General features: G+C 41.5%; 1 protein-coding gene across 3 annotated transcripts in view; it reads right to left on the bottom strand.

Annotated features, from left to right (window-relative positions):
* The window catches only part of LOC106579155 (BRCA1 DNA repair associated), a 40,816-nt gene that overhangs the window by 4,352 nt on the left and 13,279 nt on the right, over positions 1–23,185 (bottom strand). For all 3 annotated transcript variants that reach the window (XM_014158758.2, XM_014158759.2, XM_014158761.2), the window contains exons 12-18: positions 23,042–23,169; positions 21,352–21,596; positions 21,076–21,163; positions 12,768–12,845; positions 12,550–12,590; positions 12,214–12,297; positions 10,731–10,788 (exon numbers count right to left, since the gene is read on the bottom strand). In XM_014158758.2, coding sequence (XP_014014233.2) covers positions 10,731–10,788; positions 12,214–12,297; positions 12,550–12,590; positions 12,768–12,845; positions 21,076–21,163; positions 21,352–21,596; positions 23,042–23,169 — 722 coding nt within the window. The remainder of the gene's footprint in view (positions 1–10,730; positions 10,789–12,213; positions 12,298–12,549; positions 12,591–12,767; positions 12,846–21,075; positions 21,164–21,351; positions 21,597–23,041; positions 23,170–23,185) is intronic.

The following is a 23,185-nucleotide window of genomic DNA, read 5'->3' on the forward strand; positions in this document are numbered from 1 at the left end:
CACCTGTCAGCAACGGGTGTGGCTGAAATAGCCGAATCTACTCATTTGAAGGGGTGTCCACATACTTCTGTATATATAGCGCATGTTACGAATTTGGAAAACGTAAAAGTAGCAAAAAAGTAGATAGTAGTTCAAAAGTTGCTAATTAGCTAAAATTGTCCATGATTAGATTCGAACTCGCAACCTTTAGGTTGCTAGGCGTTTGTGGTATACGCCCACCCCGACCAACCACCCTACTTTTGTAGCTAGCTGGGCTGGCATTTTATCCAGGTAGCCTAGGACAACAAAAACTAAACTGTGTACTGTATCATGACAGAGTCATAGACCGTTTAGGCAACTTGAGTGGAAGATGGTATTGGCGTTTCTCTACAAGTCAACATGTTTTTTTCGACTTTTGCTTTTAGGTGATTAGATGTTAAAGTTGAAACGGTGCTGGAATAGTGGAGGCAACGCATGTTTTCTTTGTGGTAACTCTGAGGTTCTAAATCAAAAGCTGTTTAGTAGTTTGAAACATTAACTTGTTAGACCATGCTGTAGGTCATGTAACTGTTTGTTACGTACAATATGTTTTGTGGACTTCACCGGACAGTTTTTGCTCTCCGGTTTTGTAATGAAACAAAAGGTGTGGTTGAATTTATTCTGCCACTGTATCTTCCTACTGTCTCAGCCTATGTATCATAGTGTCGAGGCATATGCATTAACAGGTTATAGAGCAAACAACACAATTATCACAACACCTGGGTTGTAATATAGATTTTTTTTCCTGGCTTGGCTTCTCCAGTGATTTTACCCATGCACCGCTACTGTTGGCAGCCATAGGTGGTAATATCGCTCGGAGCTGATCCCTCGTCAGTATTGTGGAATAATTCTCATTTTAAGTATTGTGGAATAATTCTAATGTTAATTTGAATGAAAGCTGATCCAAGAGCAGCACTGCTTTTCTTTCAATCCTATCAGTATCGACACATGGTCTAACCATGCACTTAGCAAACATTCTCTCTACATTAAAAAAAGTTGGCTTGAGGCCCTGATCATCTTAAGTAACAGTCGAACGAGAAGGCCGCTAAACCTCGTCATGGATAGGTATCAACTCCTTTTTTCACCAAGTCACCAGACTTAATTTCCTCCTTCCCCCCCCCCCCCCAGGATTTGATCACACGAATGGGAAGAAAAAGGGAGAAAAATAGAGGAGGTGATGGACGTAGAAGTGGGTTGATGTTGATGGAGAGAGGACGATTAAGGAGAGACCCTCACCATATGTGTCAATAGGTTGGTAACATAGAACCTGTCCATGAAGACCACGTCATTTCTCGCTTACGTAGGTGTTGGCGGTATACCGGTATGATGTTGATATGGATTTTGCCATATCGTGCTTCTACATCTGCATTGCTTGCTGTTTGGTGTTTTAGGCTGGGTTTCTGTATAGCACTTTGTGACATCGGCTGACATAAAAAAAGCTTTTATAAATACATTTGATTGATAAATGAATACATATGAAATAAAGCGTTTTTGTTTCGTTAATTTCAGTCGAGTTTCTTCTCCTAAAAACATAGCCTTTTTTTTTTAGCAAAGAAAAAAAACTAGAAGCATGGACATTACACGCAATCTGCCTGCCAATCAAAGTCAACAAACAAGCATGCGCAACTGCAGAGTAAGCGGAAATTGTGTGAAGTAAACTCCTTTCATTAGCAAAAGTGCCCGAAAATCAAGCATCGAGAATTACTGACAAGGAAAATAACGCTATTGAGGTTGATTTGCAGGACGACGAGTAATTGGTTCGAAAAAAGGGGGCCTACTCTGTCGTTTGGAACTGGTTTAGCTTTATATCCGACCTCGACCAACAAACAGTACTGTGTCGACGCACAAGCCAAAAGGTGGAAACACCAGCAATCTTTTTCACCACCTGAAAACCCTGCATGTGCACGAATGTGAAGAATCTACCAGAATGCGTGCAACAAACCCACGGCACAATTCCCAAGACATCTTCAAGCAAGACCCGCACTCAGCTATCACTCAAGACATCATTCGTTAGTGGTATTCCCTATGACAAAAAGAGAAAGAAGTGGAATGAGATAACGAGTGCAATTACGTATCACATAGCGACATGTAACCAATTCAAACTGTGGAGAAAGACAGTTTCAGAAAGTTGATTCCAACTCTAGACCCAAGATATGAGATGCCGAGCCGTAAATACTTCAACAACACGTCTGCCAGAACTCTACACAGAATGTCGGGGCAGAGTTACCAACAAAATCCGTAATGCTGCATTCTTCTCTACCACTGCCGACTTATGGTCAAGCCGGACCACAGAGCCATACATTAGCCTCACGATTCATTACATTGACGACAACTGGAAGCTGCAAAGCAAATGCCTTCAGACCTCTTATTTCCCAGACGACCACACCGGAGGCATAATTGCAGCTGGGCTGAGGGAGGGACTTTCATCCTGGGGCTTGAAAGAGTCACGTCAAGTATGTATGACCACCGACAGCGGATCGAACATGGTCAAAGCATTGGAGCTGAACAAAATGGACAAGACTAGGGTGTTTTGGACACAGGCTACACATTGCCATTGGTAAGTTTCAACATCCAAAAACAGCTAGGTACCAGACTGTATTCCATCCTCTAAAATTATTCCACGGTTCCCTTGGCCAACAAATGACTACACCATCGCAAAACCAACCTAAACCCGAGGTGACCTCTGGGTATGAATTCATACGGTGAGAAGACTGGAACACTTTTTACACGCTCTCATCGTCAGAGTAGGGGTGTACGAAATGAACAAAAAAGTACTATCACAATATTTTCCACTGTCCGTACTATAACTACATAATATCACGATATACTGTACATTTTTATTTGACGTATCACTTTATTCACTTTGTTAATGTCTTCAGTCTGTCTTGTTTATCGTTTGTGTCGGTCTTCATCCACAAGTGGTGTGATGTTCAGAGAGTTTCCATCACATTGCTTGGCTATACCAGGGGGTGTCCAGCCCTTCTCCTGGACAACCACTGGGTGGCTAGTTTTGCGGAGTTATATTCGGTACCCTTTTCACATTAACGAGTCCACACAAACAGAGTCAAGCCGAGCTGTACTTCCCTTCACTGTGCTAGCCTGGTTACGCATTCACCGTAGTGGCTGGGAAAAAAACGTTGTGAAAAGTTTGTCGCTATAGTTTGAAAAGGGTATAATGTTGCTGCTCAAGAATCAGGACAGACTGTTGGACAAGAAACATGGGAAGGGACAAGAAACATGAGGGAAGGAACGTTTACTAAAAACAATATATTTTGTGGATCTAGCCAAGAATTTGTTCACTTCAGGAAGAAAAACTTAATTGCAAACATTACAAGGTTAGAAACGGAAATTACATTGTGTATAAATCAACAAGCTACACATAGGAAACCTACCACAACATTGATGATTCTTTGCTTTCAGGGCTTGTGTTCACAGCACTTTGTAATTGCACTCTATATCCCGGTGAAGGAAAAAAATTAAAAATCTGCACCAACAAAGTGGCACTTGTAGACAAACTCCAAGTCTCCAGCGCAGCCAGTGCAACCAAAACCACATTCATTTAATTTCTTACGTTTTATTCATACTTACCAGACTGAATAAAAAAAAAGTCAGTCACAGATAAATGATCTTTTGCAATAACAACCTCGTTATTCAATACGCAAAAAGTTTAACATTTTTGAACTAAAAATATTTTCTACTTCAAGAAAATCCTAATTTGGGGAAAGCCAAGTAAATGCACATAGAGCTGATATAGATTGCACATGATACACAGTGGAAGCAGGCAGGTAAATAATAGATGAAGATCCTGTTGAGACATGTTGCCGAGAACAGACTCCAGTTGTGTACCCTCTCCACGTGAAAGAAAGCCAAACGCATGCATGCACACACACCCGCTGACACTAGAGACATTTAGCACGTAATCTAAAGCAGGGGTTCTCAAAGTGGGGTCCACGGACCCCCAGAGGTACTGCGGGGGGTCCACCCCCTCCGTTTAAACAGATTAAAGCATTTTGGAATAAGTAATACAATGTAATATTTGTGTTCTCAACATGGGCCTGGGAGGCTCACAGGGACATTGGTATTCACAGTACTCCACCAATTATTTGTATTTTTTACTTTAAATTAGTGTAACTGTCCAGTGAAAATCTCACTTTTAAAAGTTAATATTCTGTTAACTCAAACCCAAAATGTTGACTCATCCTATAGTCGTATTGGTGGCCAATGTTCCCTCTAAGCTTCACGGGTGAGCGGCCATTCACCTCCAAGACTGCCTCGCAGAAGAAATGCCCGGTCGCGCAGAGACGAAAGAGCACAGGGCGCCAGTGGCGAATTTGCCAATCTTGGTGTTCTCTGGCAAATGCCAAACGTCCTGCACGGTGTTGGGCTGTAAGCACAACCCCCACCTGTGGACGTCGGGCCCTCACACCACCCTCATGGAGTCTGTTTCTGACCGTTTGAGCAGACACATGCACATTTGTGGCCTGCTGGAGGTCATTTTGCAGGGCTCTGGCAGTGCTTCTCCTGCTCCTCCTTGCACAAAGGCGGAGGTAGCGGTCCTGCTGCTGGGTTGTTGCCCTCCTACGGCCTCCTCCACGTCTCCTGATGTACTGGCCTGTCTCCTGGTAGCGCCTCCATGCTCTGGACACTACGCTGACAGACACAGCAAACCTTCTTGCCACAGATCGCATTGATGTGCCATCCTGGATGAGCTGCACTACCTGAGCCACTTGTGTGGGCTGTAGACTCCGTCTCATGCTACCACTAGAGTGAAAGCACCGCCAGCATTCGAAAGTGACCAAAACATCAGCCATGAAGCATAGGAACTGAGAAGTGGTCTGTGGTCCCCACCTGCAGAACCACTCCTTTATTGGGGGCGTCTTGCTAATTGCCTATAATTTCCACCTGTTGTCTATTCCATTTGCACAACAGCATGTGAAATTTATTGTCAATCAGTGTTGCTTCCTAAGTGGACAGTTTGATTTCACAGAAGTGTGATTGACTTGGAGTTACATTGTGTTGTTTAAGTGTTCCCTTTATTTTTTTGAGCAGTGTATATATATATATTTTTTTTATCTCACTCGAGTTGTGTTCTGATTATGATGGGGTGCCTGATGAATTTGCTATCAGAAAAGGGGTCACAGGCCCCAAAAGCTTGAGAACCCCTGATCTATAGCGCACGCGCAAAGCCATTAGCCAAGCCTGCATTGATCCAGCCTGCAGAAATACACATTAGGAGCACTTTGTTGCCCCAGGACATCCATCCATCCATCCGGAGAAGAAATGTTTTTGCATGACGGAATATGAACTCTCCTCTACCTCTTCTGAACAGTGTCTCTTCTAATGCGGAGGGGACAGAAAGGACAAGATATAGATAACCTTCAGTCTCTTTCCATCAGTGTTTGCCGCTTATCAAATTTGTGATGAAGGGACAAGATTGAACCTCAACCTCCAACTACCTACAGTGCCTTCAGAAAGTAGTCACACCCCTTAACTTATTCCACTTGTGACTCGTTTCAGGAAACTAAGCTTATGTCGCACGTCACTACTTCACAGGAGCACCATTTGAAAGTAACCTTTTTTTTTTAAGTTATCAAAATGCATTTTTGGGCAGTAATACCTTCTGGAACATGTGAACTTTCATGTGCCTTAATAACAAACTTGTATGCCATCTGTAAATACAAATACAATTGTTAAATTACGAGCCTAGTTGGTTAAGCCACGGGGAAAAAGCCAGCAACCTTCCAGCTAGCCATGATTGGCTGAGATATTGAGTGGGCTGGACATGCCGCGAAAGGAGTTCGGATTGGTCTGCCATGTAGCACGCTTCTGTCCATAACATGAGCTGGTCAGTAGGTTTTAGGTAATGCTTTTTAAAGCGGCTTTATTTAAAGATATCACGTAGTAGAACTGCTTAAGTTTTGCTCTCCACTTTCTGGAGGACCGAGTTGAGTATGATAGCTTAGGAGATGGAAATAATTCTGGCGTTTGATTGCAAATATGCAGACAAGGTCGAAAAGAGAACACACAAAGGCTGATGTATAAAACAAGTCTACGGATTACATCTTCAAACTAAGGGCAACCATGGAATCCGTGACAGAGAGAGAGAAGCGTCCATCCATGTACACGGGTAAGATAGTCTAGCTAGTTAGCTAGCTACATTTTCAGATGTGTGACCCGATTCAGAAAAATAGGCGTATGTCGTGGGTCACCTTCCCAAGTTCTCTCACGTCACCCCGCTCCTCCGCTCTCTCCACTGGCTTCCAGTTGAAGCTCGCATCCGCTACAAGACCATGGTGCTTGCCTACGGAACTGTGAGGGGAACAACACCTCCGTACCTTCAGACACTGATCAGGCCCTACACCCAAACAATGGCACTGCGTTCATCCACCTCTGGCCTGCTTGCCTCCCTACCTCTGAGGAAGCACAGTTCCCGCTCAGCCCAGTCAAAACTGTTCGCTGCTCTGGCACCCCAATGGTGGAACAAGCTCCCTCACGACAGCGGAGTCAATCACCACCTTCCGGAGACACCTGAAACCCCACCTCTTTAAGGAATACCTAGGATAGGATAAAGTAATCCTTCTACCCCCCCCCTTAAAAGATTTAGATGCACTATTGTAAAGTGGTTGTTCCACTGGATATCATAAGGTGAATGCACCAATTTGTAAGTCGCTCTGGATAAGAGCGTCTGCTAAATGACTTAAATGTAAATGTACTTCACAGGAGAGCCGTTTTAATGGAAACTTTTTTGGCAGAAATGCCTTCTTGAACATGTGAACTTTCATGTGACTTAATAACAAACGTATATGCCATCTGTGAATATGAATAAAATTGTTAAATTACAAGCCTAGTTGGTTAAGCTCGAGAAAGACAGCAACCTTCCCGCTAGCCATGATTAGCCGAGATAATGAGCGGGCTGGACATGCCAGATGAGTTCGGATTGGTCATATAGCACGCTTCTGTCTTTTTGAGCTGGCCAGTATGTGTAGGTAATCCTGTCTAATGCGGCTTTTGTTTTGTTTTATGTATCGCGTACTGGTCCCATGTATGAAATGTATGCATTCACTACTATAAGTCGCTCTGGATAAGAGCGTCTGCTAAATGACTAAAATGTAAATGTACTAAAAACTTAAGACTCCACTATGCAAGTATCCATTTCAATAGAAAGTCACTGCAACAACTTTTTCATAGCACTCTCATTTGAGTGTGCCAGAGCGCAGAATAACTGACAAATTTACAAACGCTCAACGCCCGTTGAATATGGCCGGTGTCAGTAAACGTTGGCAAAAAAGACCAACCAGCTCTGCTAGGGCAAGTAAATTGGTTAGAGTGAGCTGTTCTGTCTTTTGTGTCTGGAATTAGGCAGCAAGCTAGCCAACGTTAGCCAGTTAGCATGTGTGCTTGACTGCTGTTGTCAGGTCAGAAAGCTCGGATCAACCCTACTTTTTGGCAAGAGCGTCCAGTGTGCGCCCCGAAAGCGAAACGCTCTGAATTTACAAAAACAGCCAATCTGACAACACCCAGAACATACTCTGGCACTCCAGATTAAATTTACGAATACACCTGTAGTATAAACCAGCCTTTGGTCTTGAAATCTTTGGTTGTTTAGTACATAGCCTCACATATGAATCCTTAAATAGATGGGTGGTGCTAAAGCTTAAAGAAGGTGTGCTGAATGGGTGTAGACAAACAAAAGTTCTCCAGTTTATCAACTTTCAAAGCAGAATTACTTTCCCTATTGTTCCTCAACTGTAGTGTATGATATACAATTTGCTAGCTCTGAGTCTCTACTTTTAACCAATGTAAAAAACAACTTCAACACCATTTGGCCATGTACTCTTATAATCACCACCCGGCACAGCCAGAAGAGGACTGGCCACCCCTCAGAGCATGGTTCCTCTCTTGGTTTCTTCCTAGGTTCCGGCCTTTCTAGGGAGTTTTTCCTAGCCACTGTGCTTCTTCATCTGCATTGCTTGCCATTTGTGGATTTAGGCTGGGTTTCTGTATTACACTTTGTGACATGTGCTGATGTAAAAAGGGATTTATAAATAAATGTGCTGCTTGCTTGCTTCAAATGTTGCTGCCTAAGACCGAATTGAGCCAGTCGGTCACATTTTGTGTTACAGCCCGAATTCAAAATGGAATTAAATATATGTTTTTCTCACCCATTTACACACAGTACTCCATCATGAGAAAGTGAAAACATGTTTTTAGAAATGTTTGCAAAAATATCTAATTTATATTAGTATTCATTCCCCTGAGTCAATACTTTGTAGAAGCACCTTTGGCAGCCATTACGGCTATGAGTCATTCTGGGTAAGTCTAAGAGGTTTCCACACCTGGATTGCACATCATTTTCATATTCTTTTCAAAATTCTTCAAGCTCGGTTAAATTGGTTGTTGATCATTGCTAGAGATTCATTTTTCAGGTCTTGCCATAGATTTTCAAGTAGAACATTCACTGTCTTCTTGGTAAGCAACTCCAGTATAGATTTGACCTTGTGTTTTAGGTTATTGTCCTGCTAAAAGGTGAATACATCTCCCAGTGTCTGGTGGAAAGCAAACTGAACCAGGTTTCCTCTTGGATCTAGTGGTTTCCTTCCTATCCGGCAACGAAGTTAGGAAGGACGCCTGTATATTTGTAGTGACTGGGTGTATTGATACACCATCCAAAGTGTAATTAATAACATCACCATGCTCAATGGGATATTCAGTGTAAGATTTTTTATTTTTTTTTACACATGTACCAATAGGTGCCATTCTTTGTGAGGCATTGGAAAACCTCCCTGGTCTTTGTGGTTGAATTTGTGCTTGAAACTCACTGCTCGACTGAGGGACCTTACAGATAATTGTATGTATGGGGTACAGAGATGAGGTAGTCATTCAAAAATCATGTCCATGCAACTTAGTATGTGACTTGTTCAGCAAATGTTCACTCCTGAACTTATTTAGGCTTACCATAACTAAGGGGTTGAATACTTATTGACCCAAGACATTTCAGCTTTTCATTTTTAATTAAAATTGTAAACATAAAAAAAAAAACGATTCTACTTTGGGGTATTGTGTGTAGGCCAGTGAAAAGAAAAAAAAAAATTCAAGCCATTTTAAATTCAGGATGTAACAACAAAATGTGGAAAAAGTCAAGGGGTGTGAATACTTTCTGAAGGCACTGTACTAAAAAGAGTCTCCAAGAAGAGTGAAAGTTTACTTCTTACGACAATTTAAAAATGTTTACATGTTTTCAGACCTTTGGCACCAACTTTACTCCACAGTTACCCCTAAGGGCAACAAATTGCTGTATAATGTTCAGGTAAGTGGCAAAATAAAGGAAACACTTGAGTAAATGAGGGATACAAATTATATTGAAAGCAGGTGCTTCCACACAGGTGTGGTTCCTGAGTTAATTAAGCAATTAAAACATCCCATCAAGCTTAGGGTCATGTATAAAAAAAGAAAGTGCCCAGGTGCCCATTATTGGGTCTACCATGGCTAGAAAAAGTTATCTTAGTGACTTTGAAAGAGGGGTCTCAAAGGAGAACAGCTGGTTTAAAGGGTGGGTGTGTGTCAGTCACCAAATCTCAACCTAATTAAAAACAGTTATGGGAGATGAGTGTGAGCAAGACAAAGGAGATGATCATGGACTACAGGAAAAGGAGGGCCGAACAGGCCCTCATTAACATTGACAGGGCTGTAGTGGAGCGGGTAGAGTGTTAAGGTCTTTGGTGTTAAGGTCTTTGTAGCATGGTTTGAGATCCAAGCTGGTTGTTAAACTCTAGCTATGACTCATCCATAACTTTCAGTCAGTCTATGGGAGGGTTGAGAACTATCTGCACATTGCAATTTTTAACCATTCAATAAATTGACAGGCACAAAACAATGGGCTTCAAACTGTTCCCAATGTCAGAGAACTACTCCTCTATGCCAGAGTGTGTGTGTGTGTGTGTGTGTGTGTGTGTGTGTGTGTGTGTGAGTCCTACAGTTCAGTGGTAAATGAGGGGGACTGGGTAGACAGAGGAGGATTCATTTTCTTGTCTCTAAAGAGACAGCAGTACTACCAGGAGTCCTGGGGAGGCTTTCCATAAATGAAGGCCACCTTGTGTTTTTCCTGACATCCAGGCTTCTTCCTTTTTGCCTTTTCACTTTTTTCCTTTCTTTAAAAAAAAATAATATATATATATATATATATTATTTTTTTTTAAAGAAAGGAAAAAAGTATATATATACAAATTAAAACAGCATTTTATATATATATATATATATAAAATGCTGTTTTAATTTGTGTATATATATATATATATATATATAAACCACCTCCCCAGCTCCTTTCAACCACCTCCCACACCCCCCCCCTATCTATCTATCTATCTATCTATCTATCTATCTCTCTTGTTCCATTAGCCAACGTTCCCAAAGTTCAGCCTACTAGCTGTCACCTGCAAAAGGCTCTAGGGGAAACTGATGATACTTCTAATTTAAATGGACTTCTATTTTGAATGAGGGTGCGAGTAGAGAGTACTGTATTTTTTCACAAAAACATTAAACATCCACCATTGTCAAATAAATCAATGGTATTTTCTAAAAGAAAAAGCAAACCTACAAATTTTTTTTTGAAATATAAGTGTTCCATCCTCAACCCATTTCTTGGCGAGGTGAGATTGTGTAGTATGGTCTGGTCTGTAGCGGGTTGTTTTCTGGTTGGCGTTGCAGTTACTTACCAGTGGTCATATCGGTGAAAGGGCCTTGGAAACAGATCTCGTAATCCTTCATCAGCAGCTAGGGAGAGATAGAGAGAGATAGAGATAGAGAGAGAGAGAGACAGGAGCTCAGTTTAGATTTTGTAAATTCAGGAGATAAGAACTTCCAGGTGGGGCACAGAGTCCCAAAGCAACATCCAGGTCCTGTGGGACCATAACGTTCCATTGAAACCAGTGGAGCCAAGGTTGGGGGGGGTCCACCCTGCCTATACAATGGTAGGGAAAACCAAAAGCACTAACTGCTTTTGAATCCAGTATGGTGTCAAACAGAACATGGGGCCAAGAAAAGGCTCAAGCTGTACAGAATTCTCCATGGTAACATCCATGCTTTTGGTAAAGTGCACCGCCAGTCAGGCACATCTCTACTGTTTACTGTTAATTTAGGCCTATACATGAAAAAAATATGTTCTAAATGGGTATCTCATTAAGTACTTCATTATCAATTGTTAACATTTGTCCAAACAATAAAAAGTTATTTATAGCCAGTCAAGCCATATAAAGCGACAACACTGATTTCACATCAAAGCCTAGGCTAATATCCACGATTCGGTTGGATGGTACTGTTTTAGAAGATAAAGCTCCAACCTATTTGACTGAGCAACGCTCAATCTCAACACTTCGGTCTCCATCCATAATGATCGTTAGCCCACGGTGGCGGTCTGATGAACAAACGTCTCGCTTACATATTTCTCAGACACCTAATGCCCTTCAGGTGGAATTAAAACAAGGACATGATCACACACACACACACACACACACACACACACACACACACACACACACACCTCCCTCCCTTTCAACCACCTCCCTACCACCCACCCACCATGCCACTCACATCTTGCAATCAGCATTCTGGTGACAAACGCCTAGAATACCAATTTATCGGTCTGTCTTGTTCGTCTGGCGACAGAGAGCGAATATGAACACGGCAGTCTGTCTGAAGCCATCAAGGTGGGGAGACTGTAATCGGGTCCTTCAAATAGGCCTGAAATTACTGGTTAATTCAATTAGGGGCCTCCTCAAAGCAGCCAATAATACCAACATGACATCAAGCCATTTCAAATTTTCCTCTTGAGTTGCAAAGATTCCTCTGATGCTGCTTTCAGGGGTGGCCCCAATCCAAAAGGAGACGAAAGCGCCATCAGAAAATGGGTTTGACTTTTTAAAGCAGGACTAGGCGTGTACTCCAAGATGACATATCTAGTGGTTTGAAGCAGGTGCTGGAGATCAAAGAATCTGTTCAGGAAAAAGTTTTTAAAAAGTAAAACACTGCACACATCTTGTAATATGGGGGTGTATTAGTTTAAATGCAATATGGGGTAATGAGTTGTAATAGAATACCTAGGTGTACATCTGGGATGGAATAGTGCAGGTGTGATATGGGGTGTAGTATGTATTATGGGGTGTAATAGTGAAGGTGTAACAGTACAGGTGTAAAACTTACACTTGTGTCCCCTGTGGTCCGTGCTCTCATGGGCCCTTGGTGATCATGTCCGTTCACAACGTCTCCTCGCACCTCAAATGACGTCTGCGGGGGTGGGGGTGACGAAGGGTTAAAATATTCTTAGTAGGGAAGTCGGTAGTATCATTTGTCATTGAAATAAATAAAAAAAATACATTTCTTTTTACGACCAAGACTTTGGAAAAATAAATTACCAGGACATTACCAAGAAAAATACAAATTAAAATCCATGCTTCACAAACAGAGATTAACTCAATGGGAAACATGGAATATACTAGAATCTACTCTTGGAATATGACATGCAAGCAGAGAGTGTACCTCATTTAAGACTGTCCCTTGTTTGAAGCACTCGGAAATCCCTGTGGAGTATAGGAACAAAAATAATGCTTATATTCGGCAACACAAACAATCCCCATTTTCCTTGCTCTGTGTTACGTAAGAAACCTTCCATTCCCTGTGGTTTCACATTAATACTGGTTTCCCTAAATCTGTCTGTGGCGAGGGGACAAATTACAGTGACGGAACTCTGAACTCACACTGGAAGCTCACCACCCACTTCCTGCCTGCGATGCCCAGGAAGTACTTGAGCGTGCGCTCACACACCAGATCACCATCTGTGACGGACAGACAAACAAGAGGTAGGGTAGACGTGAGAAAACATACACATAGTACACACAAATCACAACTTCAATGAATGTCATCCATAGTTTCATAAAAATGGGCTCAAAACACTTCGTTAACCTCACCCAATGAAATCACTGTTCACAAATACTTTGTTGCCATGTTGGGGTTTTGTGATTTGATGACAAGATTTTCAAAATGACAGTAAGATCATGAACTGAACTTGGAAAACCAGCAGTAAATGGCAGCGCAGAGTATCAAATCGGAAATCCATAGTCGTATTTTACAGTCACAGTGGAGTACAAGTCAGCATTCTGTGGGAAATGAATGCTTCACCGCATGTGATCCACAACCAGGTTAGAGAGACATGTCAGGAAGTCCGGTGATACTTCGTCAATCTGCGTAATAAAGCTACACCTTTATGAATATGAAGTTACACTAGATATCAAGCATGCGGTGGTTGACAGTGCAGAGTAGACAGCTGACCCACGGCAATGAGTGCGTAGGCGAGAGCCCTGCTGTGATCTTAGAGATGGTGCCTGGAGCTTCCTGTCTGGTGTTTGGCTGCGCACACACACACACACACACACACACACACACACACACACACACACACACACACACACACACACACACACACACACACTTTCCTATCAGTAACAGTCTTGTCATCGGTTAAGTCTGTCTCAATCCACAACCATCTGCAGTGCATTCGGGAAGTATTCAGAGACCTTCACTTTTTTCCACATTTTGTTACATTACAGCCTTATTCTAAAATGGATGAAATAGTTTTTCTCCTCATCAATCTACACATAATGCCCCATAATGACTAAGCAAAATATCACATTTACATAAGTATTCAGACCATTTACTCAGTACTTTGTTTTAGCACCTTTGGCAGCGATTACAGCCTAGAGTCTTCTTGGGTATGATGCTCGAAGCTTGGCACACTTGTATTTGGGGAGTTTCTCCCATTCTTCTTTGCAGATCCTCTCAAGCCCTGTTTGATCGGGTTCAAGTCCGGCCTCTGGCTGGGCCACGCAAGGACATTCAGAGACTTGTCCCGAAGGGCTGCAGAGATGATTGTCCTTCTGGAAGGTTCTCCTATTTCCACAGAGGAACTCTGGAGCTCTGTCAGAGTGACCATCGGGTTATTAGTCACCTCCCTTCTCCCCCGATTGCTCAGTTTGGCTGGGTGGCCAGCTCTAGAAAGAGTCTTAGTGGTTCTAAACTTATTCCATTTAAGAATAATGGAGGCCACTGTTCTTGGGGACTTTCAATGCTGCAGAAATGTTTTGGTACGCTTCCCCAGATCTGTGCCTTGACACAATCCTGTCTCGGAGCTCTACGGACAATTCCTTCGACCTCATGGCTTGGTTTTTGCTCCGACATGCACTATCAACTGTGGGACCTTATATAGACAGGTGTGTGCCTTTCCAATATCATGACCAATCAACTGAATCTACACTACAGGTGGACTCCAACCAAGTTGTAGAAACATCAAGGATGATCAATGGAAACAGGATGCACCGGAGCTCAAATTTTGAGTCTCATAGCAAAGGGTCAGAATACTTATGTAAATAAGGTTTCGTTTCAAAAAAAATATATATATAATAATAAATATATAATAATAAATAAATAAATAAATAAAAAATTATACATTTGCAAAATTTTCTAAAAACCTGTTTTCACTTTGTCATTATGGGGTATTGTGTGTAGATTGATGATCATTTATTTATTTTTTTAATCCATTTTAGAATAAGGCTGTAACATAACAAAATGTGGAAAATGTGAAAGGGTCTGAATACTTTCCGAATACACTGTTAAAACCTGTTGGGGATAGGGGGCAGTATTTGCACGGCTGGATAAAAAACGTACCCGATTTAATCTGGTTACTACACCTGCCCAGTAAGTAGAATATGCATATAATTATTGGCTTTGGATAGAAAACACCCTAAAGTTTCTAAAACTGTTTGAATGGTGTCTGTGAGTATAACAGAACTCCTATGGCAGGCCAAAACCTGAGAAGATTTCAAGCAGGAAGTGGCCTGTCTGAGAAGTAGTGTTTCATCTTGGCTCTTTTTATTGAAGACTCAGGATCTGTGCAATAACGTGACACTTCCTACGTCTTCCATAGGGTCTCAGAGCCCGGGAAAACGTTGAACGATATCGAGGCAGGCTCTGGCTGAAACACTATCGCTTTTGGCAAGTGGCCACTCAGAGTACTATGGGCTTAGGCGCGTGCCCGCTTCGACCGAAAGGTTTCTTTTCATTTGTCTGTTTATCTAAACGCAGATTCCCGGTCGGAATATTATCGCTTTTTTATGAGAAAAATGGCATAAAAATTGATTTTAAAACAGCGGTTGACATGCTTCGAAGTACGGTAATGGAATATTTAGAATTCTTTTGTCACGAATTGCGCCATGCTCGTCACCCTTATTTAGCCTTTAGGATAGTGTCTAGAACGCACGAACAAAACGCCGCTGTTTGGATATAACGATGGATTATTTTGGACCAAACCAACATTTGTTATTGAAGTAGAAGTCCTGGGAGTGCATTCTGACGAAGACAACAAAGGTAAGAACATTTTTCTTATAGTAAATCTGACTTTGATGAGTGCTAAACCTGCTGGGTGTCTAAATAGCTAGCCCTGTGATGCCGGGCTATCTACTGAGAATATTGCAAAATGTGCTTTCACCGAAAAGCTATTTTAAAATCGGCCATATCGAGTGCATAGAGGAGTTCTGTATCTATAATTCTTAAAATAATTGTTATGCTTTTTGTGAACGTTTATCGTGAGTAATTTAGTAAATTCACCGGCAGTGTTCGGTGGGAATGCTAGTCACATGCTAGTCACATGCTAATGTAAAAAGCTGGTTTTTGATATAAATATGAACTTGATTGAACAAAACATGCATGTAATGTCCTAGGGTTGTCATCTGATGAAGATCATCAAAGGTTAGTACTACATTTAGCTGTGGTTTGGGTTTATGTGACATTATATGCTAGCTTGAAAAATGGGTGTCTGATTATTTCTGGCTGGGTAGTCTGCTGACATAATCTAATGTTTTGCTTTCGTTGTAAAGCCTTTTTGAAATCGGACAGTGTGGTTAGATTAACGAGAGTCTTATCTTTAAAATGGTGTAAAATAGTCATATTTTTGAAAAATTGAAGTAATAGCATATCTAAGGATTTGAATAACGCGCCACAGGATTCAACTGGCTGTTGAGTAGGTGGGACGCAGCCCATAGAGGTTAAGAAGTCACCACATTGAGTGCAACATGTCAAAGGCAGGGTTGTATCCATTAGTGCACATTGTAGCAAAACATTTTGCAATGGAAATCAAAAACATTTTGCAACGGAAATCAAAAACAATTGTTTCATAAGTAGAGGCAGTCCCTCCATGTTTCAGTCGTTGTTTTATTTATTTGGTGCCTAATGAATACTACCTAGGTGAGGAATTCTAAATGTCGGTTTTAGTCTAATGACCATGGTGAGATAACTCTTTCTCGCACACAGACCCAAACTTTCCTCCTCCTACTCCTCCTCAACCTTTCACTGCCCCCGAAAGATCAAGAACCTGCACACTTTCATTTGGCAGTTGCCGGGGTAACGGCTGCCATTAACGTGGCTTCCTTAACGCGCTCTTCAGCTAATGTTGTGCTTTGGAGGAGGCGGCTTTGAAATCCAAAGAATCCATCAGAGAGCGCAATTAAGACTTGAAGACTGTGTGTGTGTGTGTGGAGGGCTGTGTGTTTGTGTTAGGGATGGGAATTGCCAGAGAACTGATACAATATTATCACGATACTTAAAAGTATTCACACCCCTTGACATTTTCCACATTTTGTTGTGTTACCGCCTGAATTTAAAATTGATTAAATTGCGATTTTTTTGTTGTTGTTGTCACTGGCCTAAACACAATACACCCCAATATCAAAGTGGAATGATGTTTTTAAAAATGTTTACAAATTAATAAACAAATTAAAAGCTGAAATGTATTAAGTTAATAAGTATTCAACCCCTTTGTTATGGCAAGCATAAATAAGTTCAGGAGTAAATATTTGCTCATAATGAGTTGCATGGACTGCAATGAGAGTGTTTAACATGATTTTTGAATGACTGCCTCGTCTCTGTACCCCACACATACAGAAAATTGTAAGGTCCCTCAGTCGAGCTGTGAATTTCATCCACAACGACCAGGGAGGTTTTCCAATGCCTTGCAAAGAAGGGCACCTATTGGTAGATGGGTAAAAATAGAAAAAGCAAACATTGAATATCCCTTTGAGCATGGTGAAGTAATTAAGTGCCTTCAGAATGTACTCATACGCCTTGACTTATTCTGCAGTGTTAAAGCCAAAATTCAAAATGGATCAAATATGTTTTTTTTTAATCACCCATCTACACACAATACCCCATAATGACAAAGTGAAAACCTTTTAGAAATTGTTGAAAATGTATTGAAAACGAAATAGAGAAATATCGAATTTACATAAGTATTCACACCCATGAGTCATTAAAGTATTTCTGGGTAAGTCTCTAAATGCTTTGCATACCTGGAATTGCCCATTTATTATTTTCAAAATTCTTCAAGCTCTGTCAAGTTGGTTGTTGATCATTGCTAGACAACCATTTTCAGGTCTTGCCATAGTTTTTCCAAGTAGATATAAGTCAAAACTAACTCAGCCACTCAGGAACATTCAATGTCTTCTTGGTAAGCAACACCAGTGTAGATTTGGCCTTGTGTTTTAGGTTATTGTCCTGCTGAAAGATGAATTCATCTCCCAGTGTCTGGTGGAAAGCAGACAGAACCAGGTTTTCCTCTAGGATGTTACCTGTCCTTAGCTCCATTTAGATTATTTTTTATCCTGAAAAACTCCCCAGTCATTAACAAATTACAAGCATAACTATAACATGATGCAGCCACCACTACGCTTGAAAATATGGAGAGTGGTACTCAGTAATACGTTGTATTTTCCGCAAATAACACTGTGTATTCGGGACAAAAACAGAATTGCTTTGCCACATTTTTTTGCAACATTTTCTTAAGTGCCTTACTGCAAACAGGATGCATGTTTTGGAATATTTGTTTTTCCTATACAGGCTTCCTTCTTAGCACTCTGTCAATTAGGTTAGTATTGTGAAGTAATTACAACGTTGTTGATCCACCCTCAGTTTCTCCTATAAAATCCATTAAAACTAACGGTTTTAAATATAACGCTTTGTACGCAGGACAAAGTTAATTTCATGGCCACATTTTTTGCAGTATTACTTGTGCCTTATTGCAAACCGTATGCATGTTTTGGAATATTTATATTCTGTACAAACTTCCTTTTCACTATGTCATTTAGGTTAGTATTGTGGAATAGCTACAATGTAGTTGATCCATCCTCAGTTTTCTATCACAGCCGTTAAACTGTTTAAAGTCACCATTGGCCTCATGGTGAAATCTCTGAGCGGTTTCCTTCCTCTCCGGCAACTGAGTTAGGAAGGACGCCTGTATCTTTGTGGTGACTGGGTGTATTGATACATCATCCAAAGTGTAATTAATAACTTCACCATGCTCAAAGGAATATTCAATGCCGTTTGTTTTTACCCATCTAACAATAGGTGCCCTTTGCAAGGCATGGGAAAACCTCCCTGGTCTTTGTGGTTGAATCTGTGTTTTAAATTCACTGCTCGACTGAGGGACCTTACAGATAATTGTATGTGTGGGGCACAGAGATGAGGTAATCATTTATACATCCTGTTAAACACTATTATTGCACAGAGAATGAGTCCATGCAACTTGTCAGCACATTTTTACTCCTGATCTTATTTAGGCTTGCCATAGCAAAGGGGTTGAATACTTATTTACTCAAGACAATTTATAAAAACATACCGTACCAGTCAAAAGTTTGGGCATACCTCATTCAAGGGTTTTTCTTTATTTTTAAAATTTTTCTACATTGTAGCATAATAGTGAATCAAAACTATAGTAAGTGTGAGTAAGGTTGTCCTCCACAATCACCCAACCTCAACCCAATTGAGATGGTTGGGATGAGTTGGACCGCAGAGTGAAAGAAAAGCAACCAACAACTGCTTAGCATATGTGGGAACTCCTTCAAGACTGTTGGAAAAGCATTCCAGGTGAAGCTGGTTGACAGAATGCCAATCAAAAATATATATTGTTATGTTTAACACTTTTTTGGCTACTACATGATTCCATGTGTGTTATTTCATAGTTTTGATGTCTTCACTATTATTCTACAATGTAGAAAATAGTCCAAAATAAAGAAAAGCCCTTGAATGAGTAAGTGTGTCCAAACTTTTGACTGGTACTGTAATTCCACTTCGACATTAAGGGGTATTGTGTGTAGGCCAGTCACACACATTCTACATTTAAATCAATTGTAAATTCAGGCTGTAACACAACAAAATGTTGAAAAAGTCAAGGGGTGTGAATACTTTCTGAAGGCACTGTAGCTAGTACCTACTGGCTAAAACTTGACATTTACAGATACTGATGGTGGCCTAGTAGTTAGAGCGTTGGACTAGTAACCGAAAGGTTGCAAGATCAAATACCTGAGCTGACAATGTAAAAACCTGTCGTTCTGAACAAGGCAGTTAACCCACTGTTCCTAGGCCGTCATTGAAAATAAGAATTTGTTCTTAACTGACTTGCCTAGTAAAATAAAAGGTCAAATAAAAAGCTTGTAGGCCTAATGTGTATTGTGAAGGCTATACAATAAATCCTTTGTCCTCCCTGTGTTGTACACTTACCAAACAATATAATTAAGAAGTATTGTTAAGGAAACTGTCCACTGGCACTCAGACAAGGATGCATAAATACAGTGGAACATAATGTAGGCCTACCTGTTACAACTGACCCGTGTTCCATTCAGCCGTGGCCTCCACCAAGGCACTGAGCGCTAAATGCCACAAAACCATGCTATTATACACACTCCGAAAGCTCGGATCCCCCTCTTTCAAAAGTGCTTTTATGTATTTTGCATCAAATGTACATAAATAATTAGCACACACGTCAAAGTTTAGGTGATATGTGAATTAGCTTACAGCTTCTCATGTCTACACCCATGCTGAAATGGAGATGCCTGAAAATGTAGCCAACTTTAATTAGACGTTTGATTACATAAATATAGGCTAAACGCCAGTCATGTTTGATAAATATAATGAAGGACAAACGTTAACGTCTAAAAAGGCTTGATTCTGTCGGCATACTTAAGGCACGGTTCATTCACATAGGAGAGAAATGGCAGTGCCTGTTGCGCACCGCCCATTGGAATCAGAGTTGAGGCGATCAGCATTTTGAAACACTTTAACCATAAACTTAATTGTTTGTCATTTTATAAAGGCACGTCTATCTTATCTTGTTTCAAAGTAGTCTAGCCAAAAAACCGACCATTGAAATGTTGATGTAATTATTACTGCCGTGAGCGTATTTCTGCAGTTATAATGTGAAGAAATAAGATTATCAACATTTTTAAGCTAAAACGTTCTGATCGGTTGCATCAGCCTCATTGCTTTTTTACATTTATTTTTGTATTAACAGTGGTTGCATGAATTTGGGATCTACCGTCCCACAACTGTCCCAGAATCTGTTTTGAACTGTGCAAGACATATTTTTTTTTTATTGTCTCCGGGACGACTAGATGCCCTTAATTTCAAGCCGCCTCGAGATAAATATATATTTCTCGCACAGAACGACAAGCTGAGCAATAGAGTAGGTAACCTATTCTATGGGGGAACAGTACATTGACATAGGCCAGTGATTTTGCTGTTCGTTTCTCGTCTTGTTGGCTGAAGAGAGATAAATGTGGACAGTTCTTCCATCATCTTCAAAGTGTGCCTCGGAATTCCATAAGAAGGACGCACGCCGTTGTATTCCCGATGTGTCGGTCTTCACTTGTACTTCGGAGCTGTGAGAAGGAGCTGATCACGTGACCGGCATTGGCTAATAAGAATTGAGATCTGAGAAAGCCATGTGAGTGAGAGGTGCTTCTGAGCACGGCGATTGGTAGCCAGGGGAAGGGAATTTTAATTATTATATTCAGCCGAAGGGCGCAACGGCCACAAGGCATGGCTTTTTGGTGGGGGGCATTATGGACACACAAGGGGGAATCAAAGGCCATGCTGCCGTGAAATTCGCGGCCTGGACCTACCCGAATTAGTCCAAAAATAAATACTTCTTTAATTTTCTGTAGGGAAAGGTTACTCCACACTAACCTGTGTTCATGATGACATGGGTGGTCTCGGACGTCACTTGTGAACACACACTGCCTCCCATCCTCTTGGCAAACTTTTTCACCATCGACTGGAGAGAAAGTGGAAAAATCTGTCATCAGTAAGCAAACTCGAGACTCAAGTGCCACAGAAGTACAACCAGTATCTTATAAGGTAGATTAAAGTTATATTAAAACCTAATAACATCAATTATTATCACACATTAAACACCTGGAACGTGTGAATTGACATACTAGGATGTGTCACAGAAACATTTACCTGTTCAGGTGCACTGAGTCCTGATGCTACCAGCACCAACTTGACCCCAGCGGGTTCCCGCAGTGGAGTGTGTGTTGATGGGTGTGTGTTGGCAGGCTGGATGACCCCCGGGGTATCCTGGACCTCCAGCCCAGCTGAGGGAGCATTGGTCCCGCTGCGCACTCTGACCACTGACGACACCTGGTTGGGCCTCGCTCTCATGCTGCTCCTTAGGCTCCGTCCTGACTGTCTGCCAAGCCGCCCCGCTGATGTAGACACGCAAATACATTCATATACTACAAAATAACACTAATCAATCGAAACCGTGAACTAACAAACATGTAATACTACTATGGACGTGTACAAAACAGATTTGCTATGACCTCCGTACGGCAACGACGGTACAGGGACAAAGTAGAGTCGCAATTCAACAGCTCAGACACAATCACAATCACGGATTATAAAGGGAAAGCCAGCCATGTCATGGACACCGTTGCCTCGTTCCCGGACAAGCTAAACACCTACTTCGCCCGCTTCCAGGAAAAACAACACCTAGCCGCCGACGTGGGCTCCCGCCGCTCACGAGGACTATATGTGCTCCCGATCTCCATGGCCGACGTGAGTAAGGAGTTCAAGTGCGTTAACCCTCACTAGGTTACCAGCCCAGAAGGCATCCCAAATCGCATCATCAGAGCATGTGCAGACCAGCTGGCCAGTGTGTTTATGGGACATAGTCAATCTCTCCCTATCCCAGTCTGTTGCCCCACTTCAAAATGTCCACTAGTGATGCACCGATATGACATTTTTGTCCAATACCGATATCCAATATTTTCCTTGCTAAAAAAATAAAAAAACTATACTGATACCCCATATTTAAAATTTTAGCAGCCTTTTAAGCATTCTAGTACAGTTAAATAGTTAACACCCACACAAACGCAGCAGTCTAAGGCACTGCATTTCAGTGCAAGAGGCATCACTACAGTCCCTGGTTTGAATCCAGGCTGTATCACATCCGGCCGTGATTGGGAGTCCCATAGGGCGGCGCACAATTGGCCCAGCGTCGTCCGGGTTTGGTCGGGGTAGGCTGTCATTGTAAATAAGAATTTATTCTTAACTGACTTACCTAGTTAAATAAAGGTTACACGCGCACACACACTGACGAAAAAGTTATTTTGTTGGCATTTACGTATGTCCCCATTACCAGTAAAATATAATCAAAACCAATTTCTTTCACTGTTTCGTTGTTCATTTGTTCATTCTCAACCAGGATTTCTATGGAATGCCGTTTGGGTCTTGCGTGTCAAATAACACACTATTTGGCGTGTAAATAACACATAACACGTTATATAGGTATGCACGTCAGCTTTGACATTGGTTTTGCACATCGGCGTTAAACTTGATACGTTCACCAATATATATCGTGCATCCCTAAACATAAGCATTTTGCTGCACCTGCGATAAAATCTGCAAAACTGTACGCGACAAATAAACTTTGATTTGATGCAAGTTCATGGCAACACACAAACACTCTTAGATTAAGACAGAGATGAGTATTCTCTATACTACTATGGCTTTTGGCTCTGTATTTTCTCGCCTCCTCCTCAAAACGCATTGGAGAAAAATTTGGGAAGGACCTTGGACCTTCTCCAAAATGATTTTTGGTCTTATTAGTCTAATGTCATTGCAGTAGCCACTGGATCCGTGGACTTACCCCCAGTCCCTCCAGGTCCCTCATGTTGGGTGCGGCAGGGCGTGGTGGGGGTGGGCCCAAGGCCCTCACAGTCTCCAAGACCAGGGGGCGGTGAGGCTGCATTTCCCCCAATGTTTTGGGCACTTTCCCTACGGGAGAAGAAGA

This window comes from Salmo salar, chromosome ssa19 (genome assembly GCF_905237065.1).
Source record: "Salmo salar chromosome ssa19, Ssal_v3.1, whole genome shotgun sequence".
Lineage (NCBI taxonomy): Eukaryota > Metazoa > Chordata > Actinopteri > Salmoniformes > Salmonidae > Salmo > Salmo salar.